The sequence below is a fragment of the Esox lucius genome, chromosome 10 (genome assembly GCF_011004845.1).
Source record: "Esox lucius isolate fEsoLuc1 chromosome 10, fEsoLuc1.pri, whole genome shotgun sequence".
NCBI lineage: Eukaryota > Metazoa > Chordata > Actinopteri > Esociformes > Esocidae > Esox > Esox lucius.
The window spans coordinates 20,005,569-20,024,418 of NC_047578.1; the positions used below are offsets into that span (position 1 = coordinate 20,005,569).

The following is an 18,850-nucleotide window of genomic DNA, read 5'->3' on the forward strand; positions in this document are numbered from 1 at the left end:
AAAAACAGGACTCCTGTGGGTCTGGTGGGTTCTGTGGAATTCATGAATGGGAGTACAATTTTTACAGTCAAGTTGGGGAAAATACAAGGCAGGATAATTTCCTGGCAGTTTGATCCTGTCCGGAGTTATTTTCAGACACAGGGTCTCCAGATTCACCCCGTCTCAGTCTCTAGATTTACGCTGCTATAATATTGTGCTGGGGCTATAGGGTCTGTCCTATCTCAGTCCTGTTTACGTTGAATTAGTTTAGGTGACAGGAACAATGGTCAGTCTGAATCACATGCTGAGGTAACCTTTTGGATCCAGGTTAGTTCTCCATCTAATTTTGTCCTGTAGAATATTAAAAGGGAAGGAGACCATAAAGCATGTCTAAAGACAACCTCACCCTGATGACTCCTAGACTCCAAAGTCCTCCTAGTTCTGTTGGGGATCTAGTTGCTACCTGATGATTCCTGCTGTCACTGTCCATAGACCACCTGGTTAAGAAGCTAATCTGAATTCTGCCTAAAGACTCTGGATTAGAGGTTTTCAGAGATGTATTCAAAATCCAATTATCCAAGACAAGATCCGTTATCTGAATCGTGGGAACCCAAGTCAGAACAAGCATGCTGGCCACAGATCTCGGATTGGTGTGATAGTATGTGAAATACCGGCTGTATCTGAAATTATATTGTAAGAAAAAATATATGTATAATTAACATTTGGTATGCTTTGCATTCCATAAATAGTTGAGGTTATGTTTTTGTAAGCTTAACCTCAACCTTCATCTTAACCCTAAACTCAGTACTGTAATGCCTTCCCTTAACTGTAACCTAACCGTAAACATATTCCTAACCCTAACGCCAGTACCATCATGCCTAACCTTAACCCATAGTTAATCGTAACCATTAACCGTAAATGTTATTCGTAACAAGGGTTTTTTCCCTTTTCAGTTAATTACGTTAAGAACCAACATAATAGCAAAATGTTCAGGAGCAATATAATAGCGAGTCATAAAGGACCAACAGCACTGGGGATATGTTGATAAGAAAAGCAATTCCTCCTATTTATATTCATACTGAACGTACTCACGCTTTACAGATTAGTTGTATTTGAACATCATTCCTTAGAAGTATGGGTGAAATTCTAAGTACAGTAAGGAGGCCTGCAAGTTCATGTAATGATTTGACTCTGAGGGGTATTCAGTCCTCTTCTGGCTGTGCCAGGTGATTATTATAAAACTACAGAACCTTTTGGGACACAAATGTTTTTGGATGTTAAGATGACCAGCAGGCAGAGAATATGATCTGAGCAGGGCAGGCGGAGCGGGCCCAGTTTGACTGGAGCGTGGAGTAAAACTGGAGCCGGTCAGAAGGCTGTCACTCAGTATTGATCCAGTAATGCTCACTTCATGTTATCAGGGCATGTTTGGCATCGCACACATTTGTAGAATACATGTGGGCTGCTCGAATCGTTGATGAACCTGTCATGGCGTTTGTGAAATACTTTCATAAAGAAACTCATGAAACACACAGGTGTAATGAAGATGACTTACAGACATTAGGAGGATCAATAGTAGGTTTATCATCTTATTTTGGTGCTAATTTTATCTTATTATTGGGTTAATATTGCATACAGAACGAGAATAAGTAGTAACAAACTTAGCAAGAGAAAAACGCCTACAAAAATTACTATCCTGCCTGTAATGTCCAGGTAACCTGGAGGTAGAAAGAAACCACACCCTAAATTAACTGTGTTGGCTATAGGTCCTGGTTCAGATACAGACTACAACAGCAGACCTCACCGATAATAAAAGAAAGTATTGGAGAAAATAGGAACTGAGGAACAACGGTACCTCTCAGAAATGATGTTAGTAAGTAACTATTTTGTAAAGAGAGATTACATTCAGTATGAACATAAATCGGTGCAATTACATTCCCTATCAACATATCCCCAGTGCTATTGGTCTTTAATGGTCTTTTATTCATATGTTTCTTCAGACAGGTTTCTTCATAAGTTCCAACCCAACCAGGGAGTTCCTAGTCACTGTGCATGAATTTATTGTTGTTGCTCTTTGCAGTTTCAGCCTGGATGTCTGTATAAGCACTTTGACAACTGCTGATGCAAAAAGGGCTTGTAAAATACATTATAGTAATCGATCAAAGTTTTTTTCAGACAAATCAGGAAGTTATATTTTACTCATGCCAACCTCTACTAGGAGTAATACACATTGGTTATTGTTTCAGTGTCATAATAATGAACTCCAAACATGTCTATGTTCATGTCAAAATAAGAATTCACAGGGTCATGGTCAGTGTGAATTTAGTATACCATCAACAAGGTAGTGTTACCAAACAGAGTGCTTAGAAACTAGGAATATTATCAGGAGGGTTTGTTGGGTCTAATGAGTGTCAGTAAATCTCTATCTTACCCCGGTTCGTCTGGATCTCAGACTCAATCAGATCCTTGATGAAGTCCTTGTTGATACCAGAGACCTGAACCACACACTGATACTTGTTGTTCTTCCACTCCTCAGGCTTCACTGTCAGAAGGACACTTTTCTGGAATGTTCCATCTCCATTAGGGAGAGTATGTCCAGTCTCCACATCTTCATGCTGAAATGGTCCATCTTTCTGCCACAAAATGTTGACTTCACTGGGGTAGAAACCTGTAGCGTGGCAGGTCACTGGTGAGGAGGGGGTCTTCTGGAGCAGAGACACTGATGGAGGGACTGGAGAGAAGGAGAGGGGGGGTAGAGAAAGAGATATGAGGAGTGAAGGGAGGGAAACAAATGACAGGCAGAGTAAAGGTCAAGGTAAGAGGAAAAACATCAAGGAGTGGAGCAACAGAAAGTTAAAAAAATATTATGCTGTTAGACTTAAATGCATTTTCTGACTTAAAATACATGAACCCATTTATTAAATGAGACAATATAATATTGAGATTCTCTCTGTTGAGTAAATGTATTGCCTCTTCATTTTTTCTTTGTACCTGTCCACATCAGACTGCTCTTCCCATAGTCCACATACTTCTTCAGCCACTCAATACACTCCTGGGTGAGGTAGTGTTTTTCGCCCTCATTGCCAGCTTCATTATAGTCTAACTTATTCTTGCTGATGAATGCCTGTGGTGTTGGAGCGACCCATTTCAATGTCTTCAGGTCAAATGAGATGAAATCTTCTCCATCATATCCATGCTGGTCAAAATCCTCAATGACTCCAGTCTCATCATCCCACTCACAGCCATACATCTCCTGGAGTACATGTACACCTGAGAGAGAGGGAAACCATCAACATTGTACATTGTTACATTGTTCTCCAGATCCCTCAAAGTGACATCATCATTATTTTTGTCCGAATAGTAAAACACGCATTACTGCTCAGTCTCAAAAGTGAGATGAAATCATTCCTTAACCACACAGACAGGCAGACAGATAGAGCTGAAGAAGTGACAAAGACAGAAGGTATGACTCAATTTTAGACCAGATGATGTTGGACTGTTTTCAGATATAGAATTTTATGGTGGCCATGGTTGTATGCTGGGAGACACATTAGTGAGTGTCACAATATTTTTTCAGACATCAGAACAAATAGACATTTATAATATGGTGATGGAGCTCCCTGGGTGATGGTCTAGGAGCCCTGGGAAATTAGATAGTTCTATCAGTAGATAGAACCACCTTCAGGACAACATTCTATCCTGGACTGGTTCTATCTACTCTGTTGAGTGTGGACCTATTCTAGACCAAATAATGTAGAGCGAAGCTGGTTCTATCTACTGAGTTTAATATACACATTGTTTAGTACATTGGTGTTATTCTAACTAATGTTGTTAAGGTGTGTGTGAATAAAACTTGGCTGATTAATGAAGGCTTGTGATGATGTCAGAAGTAAATAGAGGAAGGGAGAGAGGAGTCTGTTCAGGCAGGAGCTACAGGAGAGATGGAGACAATAACATGTCTACCATTATCAATCCATTAGAAAACACTGGTGGAGCTGGACCTGGGTGTGTGTAGTGTTCTCTTGACAGGCCGGATCAGCTCCAGAGTCAACAAAGAGTCAGTGGAGCTTTGGTTAATTAGAGCAGAGAGGACCAATATACTATCATCATCAGGTGTTTCTCATTGTCTACAGTGTCATCAGATCAGAGACATTTAAGGAGTCAAGGGGAGACATCTACTGTGGAGGACTGAGGAGAACACTGCTGGGGAGAGCACACACACACACACACACACACAGTGTAATTCAGGTAACTGGAGGTTTATCGAAATGATTCATCTGGCATTTACACAGCTTTTTTATTTGATGCTTTTAACTGTAGGACTATGGTCAATTAATCTATCCTTCGCACAGTACTACACTACCCAGAAACCAATGCTGCATTCCAGGATAATCTGGGAGAATACATATGTTATACCATATTGGTTGTTAAAAGTCACATCCCAGTAAGACCTGAGTATCACCCCCCACCTAAAGACCATGTTATTTCCTCGTGTTCCCATCATGCCTGTAGCACCTGTTTCATAGACTGGGACACCCCATGTCCTTGTAGGTTGACCCAATAATTCATTACCAGGTTCTGTCTCCTAATCTACAGTGGTCTCTCTCCCACCTCCACCAGTACATCTGACACCAGAGTGGTAGTTTCCCCTCCTCTCACTCTGTTGAACAGGTCCAGTACCTTGTCCAGAACCTCATCACTGAGACGGACCAACATGACATAACACACCTCATCTCTCCCAGCCTGACCTATGACCCCCTCCATCATGGTAAACGGATAATCATGGTAATCATTCAGTGAATCATTCACCTCCTCCCTCCTGTCCAGTACTCCAAGCTGCTCTCCTCTAAGTCTTCTCCCCAACTCTGCTCCTCCTCTGACAGGTTAACTGAACTATGACCCTGAATAGATTACATCTCAGCCTTCTCCTCGTCTGTAACTGACCTCTAATTGTTAATGCCGGATGATCCCACTGCATTCTGACTCTGCTCATCCTCTAAATCATCCCCAGACATCTCCCATAGGTGTCATTGTTCACAGTATCACAGAACCAGCGTGGACACACCCTGTTAACTGGACGTGTATCTCCTCACCACAGCCTGAGCCTCTTTATACTGGATCATGTTGGAAATGATGAGTCCTTTTAATACCCTGAATATGGAGCAGCACTGAGGAGTCTGACTCCTACTCTTCACTGCTCCTCCTCACTCCTCCGTCCACCGTGGAACCTCCTTCCTCCTCTTGCTCCCTGAACTCTTAGGTCTAGCCTCAGTAGCTGCTCCTACTAACGCTGCTCTCACCCAGTCATTCTACTGATCCACCACACTCATCACCTACTCACTCCTCTCATGGAACTGATCCCACTCAGCCCTTCAAACAACCACCTGACTGACCCATTGACCAACACCTCCTCCTTCCTCTGGCCTACTGTACACACTACGAGGTCATGATCACCTCCTACTGTACCCACTATGAGGTCATGATCACCTCCTACTGTACCCACTATGAGGTAAAGACCACTTCCTGCTGTACACACTATGAAGTAGGTGTGCACGATATATTGACTCAATACCGTTATTACAACAGCATGTAGAGCAGGATCAGAATCGACAATGCAGCAGAAAGTACACATTATTCAGTTTATTTTGTGGAGAGGTGCGTCCGTTGGCAGTGTGGCTTAATTCGATTTAGGGCCCAATTGAAACCGCTTTATAATGACCACGTTTCATTGGCCATTTGCCCTGTCACATGCAAGTGTGAGCGCACGTGTTTACTACACAAACATACCCTATGGAGCATACCATGTGACGTGTGTGTATACTGTACTCCGACAGCGTGTGAGTGAAGAGAGACAGCAAAACAAATCAGGAGCAAAAGAAAAGAAAGGACAGAGAGAGACAGACAGACAGAGAGAGTGTCTTGAAACCACAGGTAAACAAATGTACATCATGTCATAATCCAACCCATTCCTTAATGTGACATGGTGCATTCAGAAATAACATGGTGCCTTCTGGGATTCCACTTTAGTAATGGAAGCTGCTTGGAAGGACATCAGTAGGAAGGAACCCCTGGACCGTCTGTTTCACCCCCACTTTATTTTATTCCCACAGCATTTGACACCCTGAACCACCTACGGATCAGGAGGTCAGCAATCATCCAAACAAGGAAATATTGTAAATAGAAAATATGGTTCATTAAAACTAACAGAGAAATCCTTCCCCCTCCCTCCCCTCCCCTCCCCTCACCCACATGACACATGTGAGTGCCCCTTGCTTGTTTAGAATAGAGGTCTATCTGAATAAGTTTACGTTGTATAATAATAACTAATAACACCTACATCATTTATGTATATGTTGTACCTTTACCATTCTACTGAGCCTTAATGTCTTAGTTTCTTGGTTTGATTACGTTTGAGGTTTGTATACCATGTTCTGTCTATTTATATTAATATGTGGAGATGATGTGGACATACATTGGGACTCTTTTGCTTAGTCACTACATTTGTTAGTGAATGGTGATTCACCCTCTTAATTATTTTATCTATTTATTTCTGCATCCGCCTCTCCACATTATTTACTATGATAATGACCACGGGTGGTTGTTGGGTTCCTGCAGGGATGTGACTCTGCACCGACATATCAACCATGTGTATCTGGGGAAAGGGAGGGGAACAGACGCTGTAGGAGTTTTAGGGTGGGGGTTGATTAGACTGTGGGGGTGGGAGGGAAACTTGGGTGACCATAGTGTGTGTATGTTTGAAATGTAACCTTTTCTGCTTTATAAACCTGCTTGTACAGATTTTTTCTTTATTTTCATCACTGTTGGTTATTTTTTATTTTGATTCTCATGACTAATATTCCAGTGATGACGTGGAATATACAAGGTGCTCACACTCACACGGAACAAGCACTATGTCTTGAGTTTATTCAAAGAAAATAAGTTATATTGCTTTAATACAGGAATCTCACTTATTAGAAGAAGAGGTACATACATTTAGCAATTCTGCTTTTGGTTGTAGCTTCTTCTTCTGCTTTGAACAAAACCAAAGGTGTGTTAGTTTTAGTCCGCAGTGCCTTGGATATTAATATGTTGGATTCTGGTAATGATGATAGAGGCAGGATTGCTTTTATAAAAACTATATTGTTTGGCAAAAGAAAGGCTTTGGTATCTATATATGCTCCAACTATATTTGAGAGAACATTCTTTATCTCCTTATCTAATATATTGACTTAGTTGACAGATTTTAAGTTGGTCATAGGAGCAGACATGAATGCCATTAGAAATTCAAATCTGGACAGATCTAATCCAAAAACGAACAACTCACAAACTGCGGCTTCCATAGCCTTGCAATGTTTTCTTTCTGATCTTAGTCTGGTTGATCAGAAAATTAACTGGCAAAAATCAACCTTGCTTCCTCTCAAAAAATAAGTCATGATATTGAGATAGTTGGCATACCCTGTGTTGAACATTTTAGATCTTGGTATAGTTATTTACAAAAATCTAGAAACAACTGTGAACTACACATATTTTCTAAATCAGGTTCAATCTGATTTAAATGAATGGATGCAGTCGCCACTCTCTTTCCAATCCCGAATCTCTGTCATTAAAATGAACGTGTTGCCTCGTATTTATTTTGTAAGTTCTATGATTCCTTTATGTCCAGTTTTAGGATATTGGGACAAGCTTCATAGTGATAGTCAATATCAACTTTTATTTGGAATAATAAGAGACCACGAATCAAGCTATTGACATTACAGAGACCCAAAGCTGTTGGTGGATTGGGTGTCCCCAATTATACATTTTATCACTGTGCTTTTGTGTTGCGAGCAATTCCTATATGGAAAGATCCTAGTAATGATGCAACCTGGCGTTTAATTGATGAGAAACATGTTTTTACAGGATCTAATTTACTCTGACATTCCCCTTAAGCATGCTCAACTCTATTATGGACCTTTTATTTCTAATGATTTATCCACTTGGAAATTAATAATGAGGCAGACCAATTCCAATGTTATCTGGCATTAACATACATCATTGTTCCGAAATTATAATCTCCTAATAGGAAGGAGACCAATTACATATTACCAATGGAGCAAAAAATGTTTAAATATACTAGGGGATCTTTTTGACTCTCAAGAATTATGTGCTTTTACGGATTAATTTCCCTGGTTTTTCTTTATTCTTTTCCTTCAGCTACGTGCTGCTTTAAAAACCTATGTTGTACCTTGGTCCTTTCATTTATGTAACCATCCATTTACTGATTGGATGTATACAAATTCAAAAACAAAAGGTGTTGTTTCACTTATTTACGCAAAAATTGTAGACGGTACAAACCCCTAAATATTTGTGAAACCTGGAATAATGACTTTCCTGCACTACAGTGAAATATTCAGTGGGAAACGATATGGAGTAATATAAGTGGAGCATCACAGAACCTTGATCATGAATAATTCAATTTAAATTGATAAAAAAAGGCATGGCTAGCTGGTTTAACCGCAGCTAAGAAAATCCTTAACTTAAGATGGAAGCCTCCACACACACCATCATGGCATCTATGGGTCTTTACTTTTCTTGATATTGTAAACTTAGAATTATCAACTGCTAGAATTCATAGAGTGAAGGAAAGAATGTTAATAATGTGGCTTAATACAGTGGAAAATATAAAGTCCTTGTTATAGGCAGTGGTTTATAATAGATGTGTACATATATATATATATATATATATGGGTCACTTGGGTGGGAGGGGGGCTGTAGGAATAACTGTATATTCCCAGGATATCAGTCACAGTTTCAACACCATGATGTCCCCTGATTCCTCCACACACTCACTATGTGTCCATACATGTAACACTGTTACACTGTAGTGGTTCATTCCTGTAACCTCTCACTGGGTATCTTACGTTCCAGTGTTACAAGCTGAGGTAAATCATCTCCTAACATACGTAGAACCGTCTGACTTTCACCTTCTTTCCAGCTGTTACACAGATTCATCTACATCCATCAACCTCCCAACAACAGTCAATGTCCTGGGAACTCCAGATAAAACCCCTGTAACTGGTGCCTTGATACTAACATCACAGCCTGTCACCTCATATTCAGTCAGTATATAACCATTTGGATCAGACCTGCCAGCCCCGTCTCTCATAGCAACAGAAACAGTGTTTTGATCCTATATCTGTAGATGCCCAACTCAATACACAGTTTAAACTAACCTCCTGTATCCCCTCTTCTACGTACATATTCTTACTCCCTCTCCTTCTCGTAACGTCACACTGGGTCAACATGTGATCCACTCATTCTATTTCCTGTCAATATTCCCTCCTTCTTGTTGGATGTTTCCCTGTCAGACGTAATGATCTGTTCAACCTGCTGTAAACATGGCTTCTCTCCTCTGGTCTTCTAGATGCCCTCCTCCATCTCCAACTGGACCCTGTATTCTGATCAGATGTCTGTCCTGAGTGTCTCTACTCCACTGGTCCTGTCATCTCTTCACCATCATGGTCCATATGATACATGTAACCTGTTTTTACCATGAACACAACAACGTCTCCTCACTACTTAGGGTCAGTTTAGTGATGTCATCAGCTGTCTCATTCCTCCACCCCAACATGGACCAGTACCCAAGTCAATCTAATCTGAACCCCTCCACCCCGACATGGACCAGTACCCAAGTCAATCTAATCTGAACCCCTCCACCCCAACATGGACCAGTACCCAAGTCAATCTAATCTGAACCCCTCCACCCCAACATGGACCGGTACCCAAGTCAATCTAATCTGAACCCCTCCACCCCAACATGGACCAGTACCCAAGTCAATCTAATCTGAACCCCTCCACCCCAACATGAACCAGTACCCAAGTCAATCTAATCTGAACCCCTCCTCCCCAACATGGACCAGTACCCAAGTCAATCTAATCTGAACTCTGTCTCTGTCATGTGTTTGTATCACCTCATAGAGGATGTCTTTATGATGAGATCTAAATGACTAGAGACTCATTAACTCACATGAGTCAGACCAAACAATCCCTCAGTCCTGTTTTAATTCTCTCCACCCACTACAGGCCAACAGTACATCCATCAGCTCTGCTGTGTAAACAGCCAGGTGGTCATTGACACATTTCAGAGTCAATCTTAACTATCATTGTGTCTGTTTCTTCAAACTGTTGAGCCACATTCATATTTTCTACCGGTTGCAGGTTTTCAAGTATCGTTTCATTGACAACATTCATTCCTTGCACTATTTCCATTGCTGTTCTGTAAGAGTCCTGCAGTGCAGCCTGGATCGTACAGCCTGGATCGTACAGCCTGCATCGTACAGCCTGCATCGTACAGCCTGCATCGTACAGCCTGCATCGTACAGCCTGGATCGTACAGCCAATTGGAGATTCTGAGGGTTCAACATCATGATTCCAACCACAATTGTACCACCTGACATCATATTCTTCAACAGACTCATCTCTTTGACTCATCATATACACTTGCCCGTTCATTGTCCACTATCTGTTTTACACCTGAAATAAAAACGTTCCACTCTGACAGTGCATAATGTTTCTGTGTCTGACACACACAATATAAAAAAAAATCCCCTCCAGGACGTACTGACTGATTCCACTCTTCCTAATGACGCTTTTACCTTTCTAGATACTTTAAATGGATCTGCGAACAAATGCATCATTATAAAAAAAAATTGACCAATTAAGGTCCTTTTCCATTCTTGTAACAACACTTCTTTCCATCAGCAGCCCTCTTCCCGTGCTAATTGCAACACCCTGTTTAACATATTTCATTCTTCCTTTAGCCACCACTAAGTAACAGAGCTGACAGTTAATGTAATGAACATAAATATTACCTTAATATACAGACAGGTGACAAATTAAAGGAAAAACCTGAATCTGAAATCTCAATTGCCTGTGGGGGACAAACGTCTATGTTGGTTGTTCCTCTCATTGTCAACTGTCTGTATTTAAACCATTTTCTTTTCAGTTGCGAAAAATACAATAAATACAAACCTAAGGTAATATCTTAATTTTAACCCAGAAAACACTGCTGGAGCCAGACCTGTATCTGTGTGTAGTGTTCCCCTGAGAGGCCCAGATCATCTAATAATAATAGATGTGTCATCATCACAACCATCATCAGGAGTCTGTTTCTCTACTGTCTTTAAATCAGAGACATTTAGGGAGTCTGAGGAGGAGACAGATCTACTGTGGAGGAAGAGGGAGCACCGCTGAGGAGTGGGGATGAAACACTGACCTATACATTCACACACATAACAAACAGCCACATACACACCCTCACTACCACTCATGTACCCAGTCACATAAACCAGTGCTGCATAAACCAATGGTTGTTTCCATCGGCCACTGTGGAAATAATGTTTTTTAACATGGATGTATCCAGATCAGTTCTTTTTTCGGTGTGTATCCAGATTAGTTCCCAGTTATATGATGAAGTGGGCCTTATGGAGGGGATGTATCATTCTATGGGAGTGTGAAGTAGGTGGCGTCAAATGAAGCGTCATGCTGAAATGATGGTGTGTGACTGTCTGTGTGCACATACCTGTAGACTTGGATTGGTTGAAGCGATCCTTTGCAACTTGAATGTTGTTTTTGAAGACCTCACTTTGACCAGCTTGTTTGTTACTCTCCAGGTCCCAGTAATCTGGTCCTGCCTTCTCCATCATCCACTCAGTCTTGGGAACCATTCTCTTGGTGTTGCTGTCATAGTACACAAATTGGCCATTGTCTACCAGACCAACAATGGTAAATTCTGGGAAGTTAATATCACCAGAGATTCCTGTGTAGAAGTATTTCAGAGAGTGGGTGCCTGTGGAAAATAAGAGAGATAAATAGACCAGTCGTTACACATAGGTCATGTAGAACCAAGAACTAATTACATTTTGTTAGCGTTATCAAAAAGGTTTTGGAATACTGAGATGGAGAAAGTTCTCTCATGTCAGATTGGCATCAACACATATTGGGAAATGTTGTCACTCTGTCTGACAGTTAGAAATACTAAACTACAAGACCATTATCCTTATATGGAACTATGTAATATTAACCTATGATATATACACCGATCGGCCATAACTTTATGACCACCTGTCTAATATTGTGTATGTCCCCCTTTTGCAGCAAAAACAGCCCTGACCCGTCGAGGCATGGACTCCACTAGGTGTCTTATGGTATCTGGCACCAAGACATTAGCAGCAGGTCCTTTAAGTCCTGTAAGTTGCGAGGTGGGGCCTCCATAGATCGGACTTGTTTTTTCAGCACATCCCACAGATCCTCGATTGGATTAAGGGGAATTTGGAGGCTAAGCCATCACCTTGAACTCGTTGTTGTGTTCCTCAAACCATTCCTGAACCATTTTTGCTTTGTGACAGGGCGCATTATCCTGCTGAAAGAGGTCAATGCCATCAGGGAATACTGTTGCCATAATAGGGTGCACATGGTCAGCAACAATGCTCAGGTAGGTGGAATGTATCAAAGTAACATCCACATGAATGGCAGGACCCAAGGTTTCCCAGTAGAACATTGCCCAAAGCATCACACTGCCACACACGCACCCAGCCATCCACATTATGTAAAAGAAAACGTGATTCATCAGACCAGGCCACCTTCTTCACATTGCTAAGACAGATACATGTTTTATAACATGGCCTAAAAATCTGTCATGAAAAAATATGTAATTAAACCTGTCAGATATCTTTCAAAGGTTTTTAAATAAGACACAACATAAAGGAACTCTCACCAATTTAAGAGAGTTCCTTTATGTCTAAATTAGGAATTTCACTCATACTGGTGAACCCTGGAGTATTTTTACTTTGTACTTTTCACACCTCTGCTGATAGGACACATAAATGGGACAGACCATGACTCCAGTATTCTTACAGTGAAAGATGGACAATACCACAGTGCCATCTACTGGTCACTATAAGTCTCCTCACCATGGTTTCAGAGAAATCACATGATTAGACACTTGATTTTTGGGTGTCTTCGTAGGTCTGCAGTAAAGATATAAGTTCAGCTTACTCTCCCGCAATTCTAACCTTAAAAATCCGTGGGAGAAATTGCAAACTGACCCTAGATCAGTTTCCAAGGTTAACCTCACCCTGATGTGTCTGTCATCCTGAATGTTGACTTTACCTCATCACAGACCTTGGATCATATTACCCCACTTATCATTAACTACAGGTGGTTCCATGCATATATTCAGCACCTAGGGACCAGAGTTTAACACCCATCTTCACTCTTCACCACTATGCTTCCTGGGATTCTCCCAGTGATTCCCACTGAAAATTAATGCATTGAAAAAAAACTATAAAAATATCAAGAGTGAGTGTCCACTCTCTTTACAGAAGATAAATATGGTAGGGTCCCTTGTGTTGATGGTTTTACTTTTTTTTTAACTGAACATTACTTAAAGTACTGAAAATACAGTACACATAAGCCATTATTAAATCCTCACATGCTTAATACAACTTTAAGCAAAACATTATTTATTCAGGTGAATACTTTCTCTTCCAATATAATCTGATTAGTTAGGAGTGGCCATCGTCATATTGAGGTAAAGTGTTTCCAGGCAGAATAGGGAGAGCCATGTTACTAAAGGCCTGCAAGTATTCAGTGTTGTACATTTCAGTGTGTTGAATTTTAGCAACAAGGAAACAACCAAGGAATTTTGTTTGCCCCTGTTTGCCATTGCTGTTACATTTTGAGGATAGATGATCACATCTCTTAATGACTGTGAACATTCAACTTATAATCCCTTTAACAATCCAGTTTTACACAAAGTATGGGACGAACAGCGTACCTCTGAACTAAATTCAACAGTAATCACCAAAGAAACCTGCTTTCACAGCAGATGAAACATGGATTTTGAATATTTTATTTGAAGAATGAATAACAACAGAATTAGAAAATAACAGTTTTCAGCTGTGCTAACATAATTGCAAAAGGGTTTTCTAATGATCAGTTAACATTTTAAAATGATAAACTTGGATTAGCAAACAACATGCCATTGGAACACAGGACTGATGGTTGCTGATAATGGGCCTCTGTAGATATTCCATTAGAAATCAGCCATTTCCAACTACAATAGCCTTTTCCAACATTAACAAACATTTAAAGTAACATGAAGTTCTCATTGGTTGGTCCTTATTTAATGTCATTAAGGCTTAGACATAGAGGTGGGTCCTAGTGATTTACAACCTCATTACTTATAGCAACAGACCAAAATTATTTTTCACACTCAACATTTGAATCTGCCTGTGTCATTATTTGATAATTCATACTTATTGGTCCGATGTTTCTATTCTGACCTATTAATATAAACTCAATTTGTAAGGTCAAGTAGACAGTGACTTTCTGTGACTGTTGTCATACAATGAGACCATTCCGCAGGTGGTTCTGAAATGAATAATGTGTTTGTGAGAAAACATTGACTCTTATCAAGGGAGTATATTCCTCTCAAAGTCGAGAATGAAAGGCCTATTCTAGTTTCTTACTTATTTTAACAAAATAGAGGTAATGGTTAAGTTAATATGTATTTGTTTATTGATCCACTATACTATTTTAATATTTAATATGTGATTCTTGTAACCAATAATTGCAAGACACATTATCACACAACGGTATAGAGATGTACAAGGATGTAGTTTTGGATAAACTTACAGAATAAACAATACTACATTTATCTCCCTGTCTTGTCTGCTTGCTTGGGTGTCTGTTTGGTCTGCTCTTGTCTTTGTCAATAAATAATTGTATACCCTACGATAAGCTTGCCTAATCTTTCATTATTGATCTTCCTCTAACACTTCAGTATCTTTATAATTCACCTAATACTGTATGCATATTAGCAGATTTCCCATTTGACAGAATTCCCTTCCGTTTAGTTTTGTTGACCAAACGTCATGCAGCTAAACAACGTTTGCCTAAATGAATACAACCCTGTCAGTAGTGACTTAGTATGTGGCATTATACTGCCCCCTTAAGGACATTACTGAAAACTTATTGGCAACCTTTTCTAAAGTGCATATTCAACTTAATCTTATTAAAATTGGAAATCAAACTGAAAAACTAGACTGAAATTACAGTACAGCTTCATGAGCCAAGATTAGCCCCATTATATTCTGAATGCGACTTAAAAGTGATTTCATTCAAAACACTTTCTTATCAGCTAAATGTGTCCTGTCATTTAAGGTAACTAGTTTCCAGGCAGAACAGGGAAAACAACGTTGACAACAAGTATTCACCGTTGTACATTTTAGTGCAATAACAATGCTATGGTATAGAAGAATTGTATATAGGCCTATCTGTGCTAAACTAAATAAAAAGCCCAGTGGAACACTCATTAAACACCAAAATGATTTTTTTCTAAGAATATTTAACGATATAATTAGACATTAGAATACTTTTTAATATGATCTTTATGTGAACATCATATACGGTTTACCATTGGTCAACACAAAATCGGTGCAATGTGACTATTAGTTTCTTTTCCAATGAAAATGCTGCCCGTGCCTCAGCACTGTTTCTCACGACAGATACAAGTTTTATAACATAGCCTAAAAATCTGTCATGAAAAAATATGTAATTAAACCTGTCAAATATCTTAAAAGGTTTTTAAATCTATAGTTATAATTATTGGAAAAGTTCGAGCTAGCCAGAGATTCTGTCATACAAATCCTGGTCAGTACACAAAATCTGGGACCAACAAAATCAAAATTGGGATGCCTGTGTAAACGCAAACTTTTATGCCCAAAACCATGTTCTTATTGTGCTGTGAGTCTATAATGATCATCACCACTAACTTTGATGGCGTTAGCACGTAAAGATAATATATGTCTCCAGAGATGCAAAATGGTAAAAATGTTTTGTCTTTAATGCTTTTTTACTTTAAAAAACATATTTGTTAATGGTTTGTCATAGAAAATGTTTTGATTGTAGGCCTACAGCAGTGGTTCCCAACTTTTTTCAGTTACTGTACCCCCAAAAAGAATTTGCACTGCTTGGAGTACCCCTGAAGTACCCCCTCATGTTCATTTCACTAAGTCTATGGTGTCATCAGTGTTTTCAAGTACCCCCTGTGGAAAGGCCAAGTACCCCCAGGGGTCCTAGTACCCCTGGTTGGGAACCACTGGCCTACAGTATGCCTTCGTTTTGCATTCCAGTGCATGAATGACATCAAAGATTTCTATGGCAGCTTTTTAGCAACTCATGTTCCTCTAGAAAAGTGTGTTTCGTTTGGGTTGTTATCAATTTCAGGGTATTGTTCATGGCTGTCCTTTTACTGCTGAATCTCTGTTCTGATATGATAATGGACCTAAATAGACCAGCTTCCCTAATGCACGTTTGTGAGTTTCATTATCAATTTGTCATGAAAACAGAGCATTTCTTGCTGAGGTAAATGAAGACAGAAAGATACACATACAATTCAAGGGTAATACAAAATCCTAATCATCAAACAAGCTAACTGAATTCTAAAACAAGAACACAATGCTTGAACTGTATAATGTAATTACAACATTATCAGATACACCTACCTAGTATCAGGTAGGACCCCTTTTTGCCTCCAGAACAGAATGAAGTCTTCAGGGTATGAATTCAACAATGTGCTGGAAACATTCCTTACAATATTTTGTCCATGCTGACTTGATAGCATCATGAAGTCACTAAAGATCTGTCTACCGTACATTCAAGATGTGAACCTTACAGTCCACATCATCCCAAAGGTGATCTACTGGGTTGAGATCTGAACTGTGCAGGCAACAGGAGTAAAGTGAAGTCACTGTCATGTTTGTGGAACCAGCTTTAGTTGATGTGTGATTTGTGACACAGTGCTTTGTCCTGCTGGAAGTATCCTTTGGTTAACAGATACTGTCACTATTAATGAATGCACATGGTCAGCAACAATGCTTGTGTACACTGTAGCATTAAAATAATGCTTAATGGGTATTAACAGGTCTGATGTGTTCCAAAAAACATTCCTCACTCCAACACACAACCACCAACAGCCTGTACCCTTGACACAAGGCAGGATGGATCCATGGATTCATGTGGTTTATGACAAATTTTGACCCGACCATCTGCATGTTGTAACAGAATATGAGATTTGTTAGTCCAGGAGACATTTTTCCAATCTTCAGTTGTCCAGTTTTAGTCATCACGCATCCACTTCTAGGGTCATCTTCCTGTTCTTGACTGAAGTGGAACCCAGCGTTATCTTCTGCTGTTGTAGTCCAACCGCTTCAACATTTGACTCGTTCCGAGATGACCTTCTGCACGCCACTGTTGTGATGAGTGGTTATTTTACTTATTGTAGCCTTCCTGTCAATTTGAAGTCTGGCCACACCCATCTAACCTCACTCATTAATACAGAACTGCTGCACAATCACATTTTTTTTGTTCACAATTATCTGTAACCTTTAAATGTACTGAGATGCAAGAATCACCATGTCAATCATACCACAGGGAAAGTTGCATTGATCACCTGTCTTCCCTATTCTGATTTTTGGTTGAAAAACAACTGAACCTCTTGACCATATCTGCATGTTTTATATATTGAGTTGGTGCCACATGATTTATTAATGTACAGGGTTAGTCCTGGACTGAATGAGAGACCAGATTCTAATCAGGGTTAGTCCTGGTCTGAATGAGCAGGGCTGTGAAAGGGTTATTGCCTGCTTAAGTGCCATCTTTCAAGTGGGACAATAAACAAGTGTCTTTGTGGTCCCTAAAGGTCCCATGGCACTTATTGTAAAAGCAGGATTGTTACCACCAGTGTCCCAACTAATTCTTCAATTTGACCCTCTTTTTATCATGGCCACCCTAATCATCCCCAACTTCCACTGGGCTAATTCATTCTGCTGTAGACTGTTCCTTTACTGTTCTTGAGTGAAATCAAAAGCATGGAAGGACAACACTTAGGACAACACTTAGGACAACACTTAGGACAACACTTGGTTAGGAAGGACAACACCTATCTCAGGAGTAGGTAGGAGAGTGGAGGTTTATGTAGCATGTGCTACTGAACATTATCTAGTCACAATAATACCCCTTAACCTCAATATCTGTACTGTCTAAAAAAACAAATTCAAACACTAACCCAACTAGTAAGTTTTACTCTGAAATTAACCCTGAAGCTACAAATATTCTTTTAACCAAGTCGGGACAAGACCAGTTTGTCAGGTTTCACTATCATCATCCCAATAGCATCATCCCAATAGGTAACAATATATTCCTAGACTTGGGGTCTTACCAAGGTGAATTCCGATTATTTTTATGTTGGGTTCTTAAGGGCATGAAAACATTTATTATTTTGTGCGTGAACTCGCCAACAATGTAGTCGAAAATATTCTTTGAATACTTTATAACCACTGATTCAGGGTCAGATATTTATTACATTGCAGGTGGTTAATGACAGGATTGGGAATGTGGAAATCTGAACCAAGATCTGTGATGAGGTAACACCCCTCCTGAGTTTATCTAAGTGTTAGTTTGCTGATTTGATTTATTTCTGTGTTTTTAATGTGATGCTTCATATTAAATGGAGAGAGACCTAACATCATGATCCTTCAATGGGTTAGGATACGGTTAGTGGATTAAGATATGGTTAGTGGATTAGGATACGGTTAGTGAATTTGGAAATGGTTAGGGAATATTGATATGGTTAGGGAATATGGATTTCTGGTTTTCTGATCCCCTCAACAGTAAACAGATTGACAGACATATGAAGGGACGACAGAAAGAGTAAATTAACATTCACAAAAAAATCTATGCTGAGCATGGAAGTTTGTCACATGACGTGTAATTCACACACATGCGGTGTAAGCTGTCCTCAGATTACCTTAGTCAGTGGTATCCCAGA

The 18,850-nt window shown here is 39.8% G+C and overlaps 3 protein-coding genes across 6 annotated transcripts in view; all 3 read right to left on the reverse strand.

Annotated features, from left to right (window-relative positions):
• Positions 1-18,850, reverse strand: part of LOC114828690 (BOLA class I histocompatibility antigen, alpha chain BL3-7-like) — a 593,411-nt gene that overhangs the window by 119,581 nt on the left and 454,980 nt on the right. The gene's annotated exons all lie outside the window — the stretch shown is intronic.
• Positions 1-18,850, reverse strand: part of LOC105009518 (class I histocompatibility antigen, F10 alpha chain-like) — a 262,976-nt gene that overhangs the window by 28,560 nt on the left and 215,566 nt on the right. The window contains exons 3-5 of one of the 4 annotated variants that reach the window (XM_034294687.1): positions 2,971-3,249; positions 2,411-2,710; positions 305-659 (exon numbers count right to left, since the gene is read on the reverse strand). The exons of the other annotated variants lie outside the window; for them this stretch is intronic. Of the exons in view, the coding sequence (XP_034150578.1) occupies positions 595-659; positions 2,411-2,710; positions 2,971-3,249 (644 nt within the window). The 3' untranslated portion in view covers positions 305-594. Of the gene's footprint in view, positions 1-304; positions 660-2,410; positions 2,711-2,970; positions 3,250-18,850 lie in introns of those variants that run through there. 4 annotated transcript variants of the gene reach the window in all.
• Positions 1-18,850, reverse strand: part of LOC105028584 (major histocompatibility complex class I-related gene protein-like) — a 110,314-nt gene that overhangs the window by 25,794 nt on the left and 65,670 nt on the right. The gene's annotated exons all lie outside the window — the stretch shown is intronic.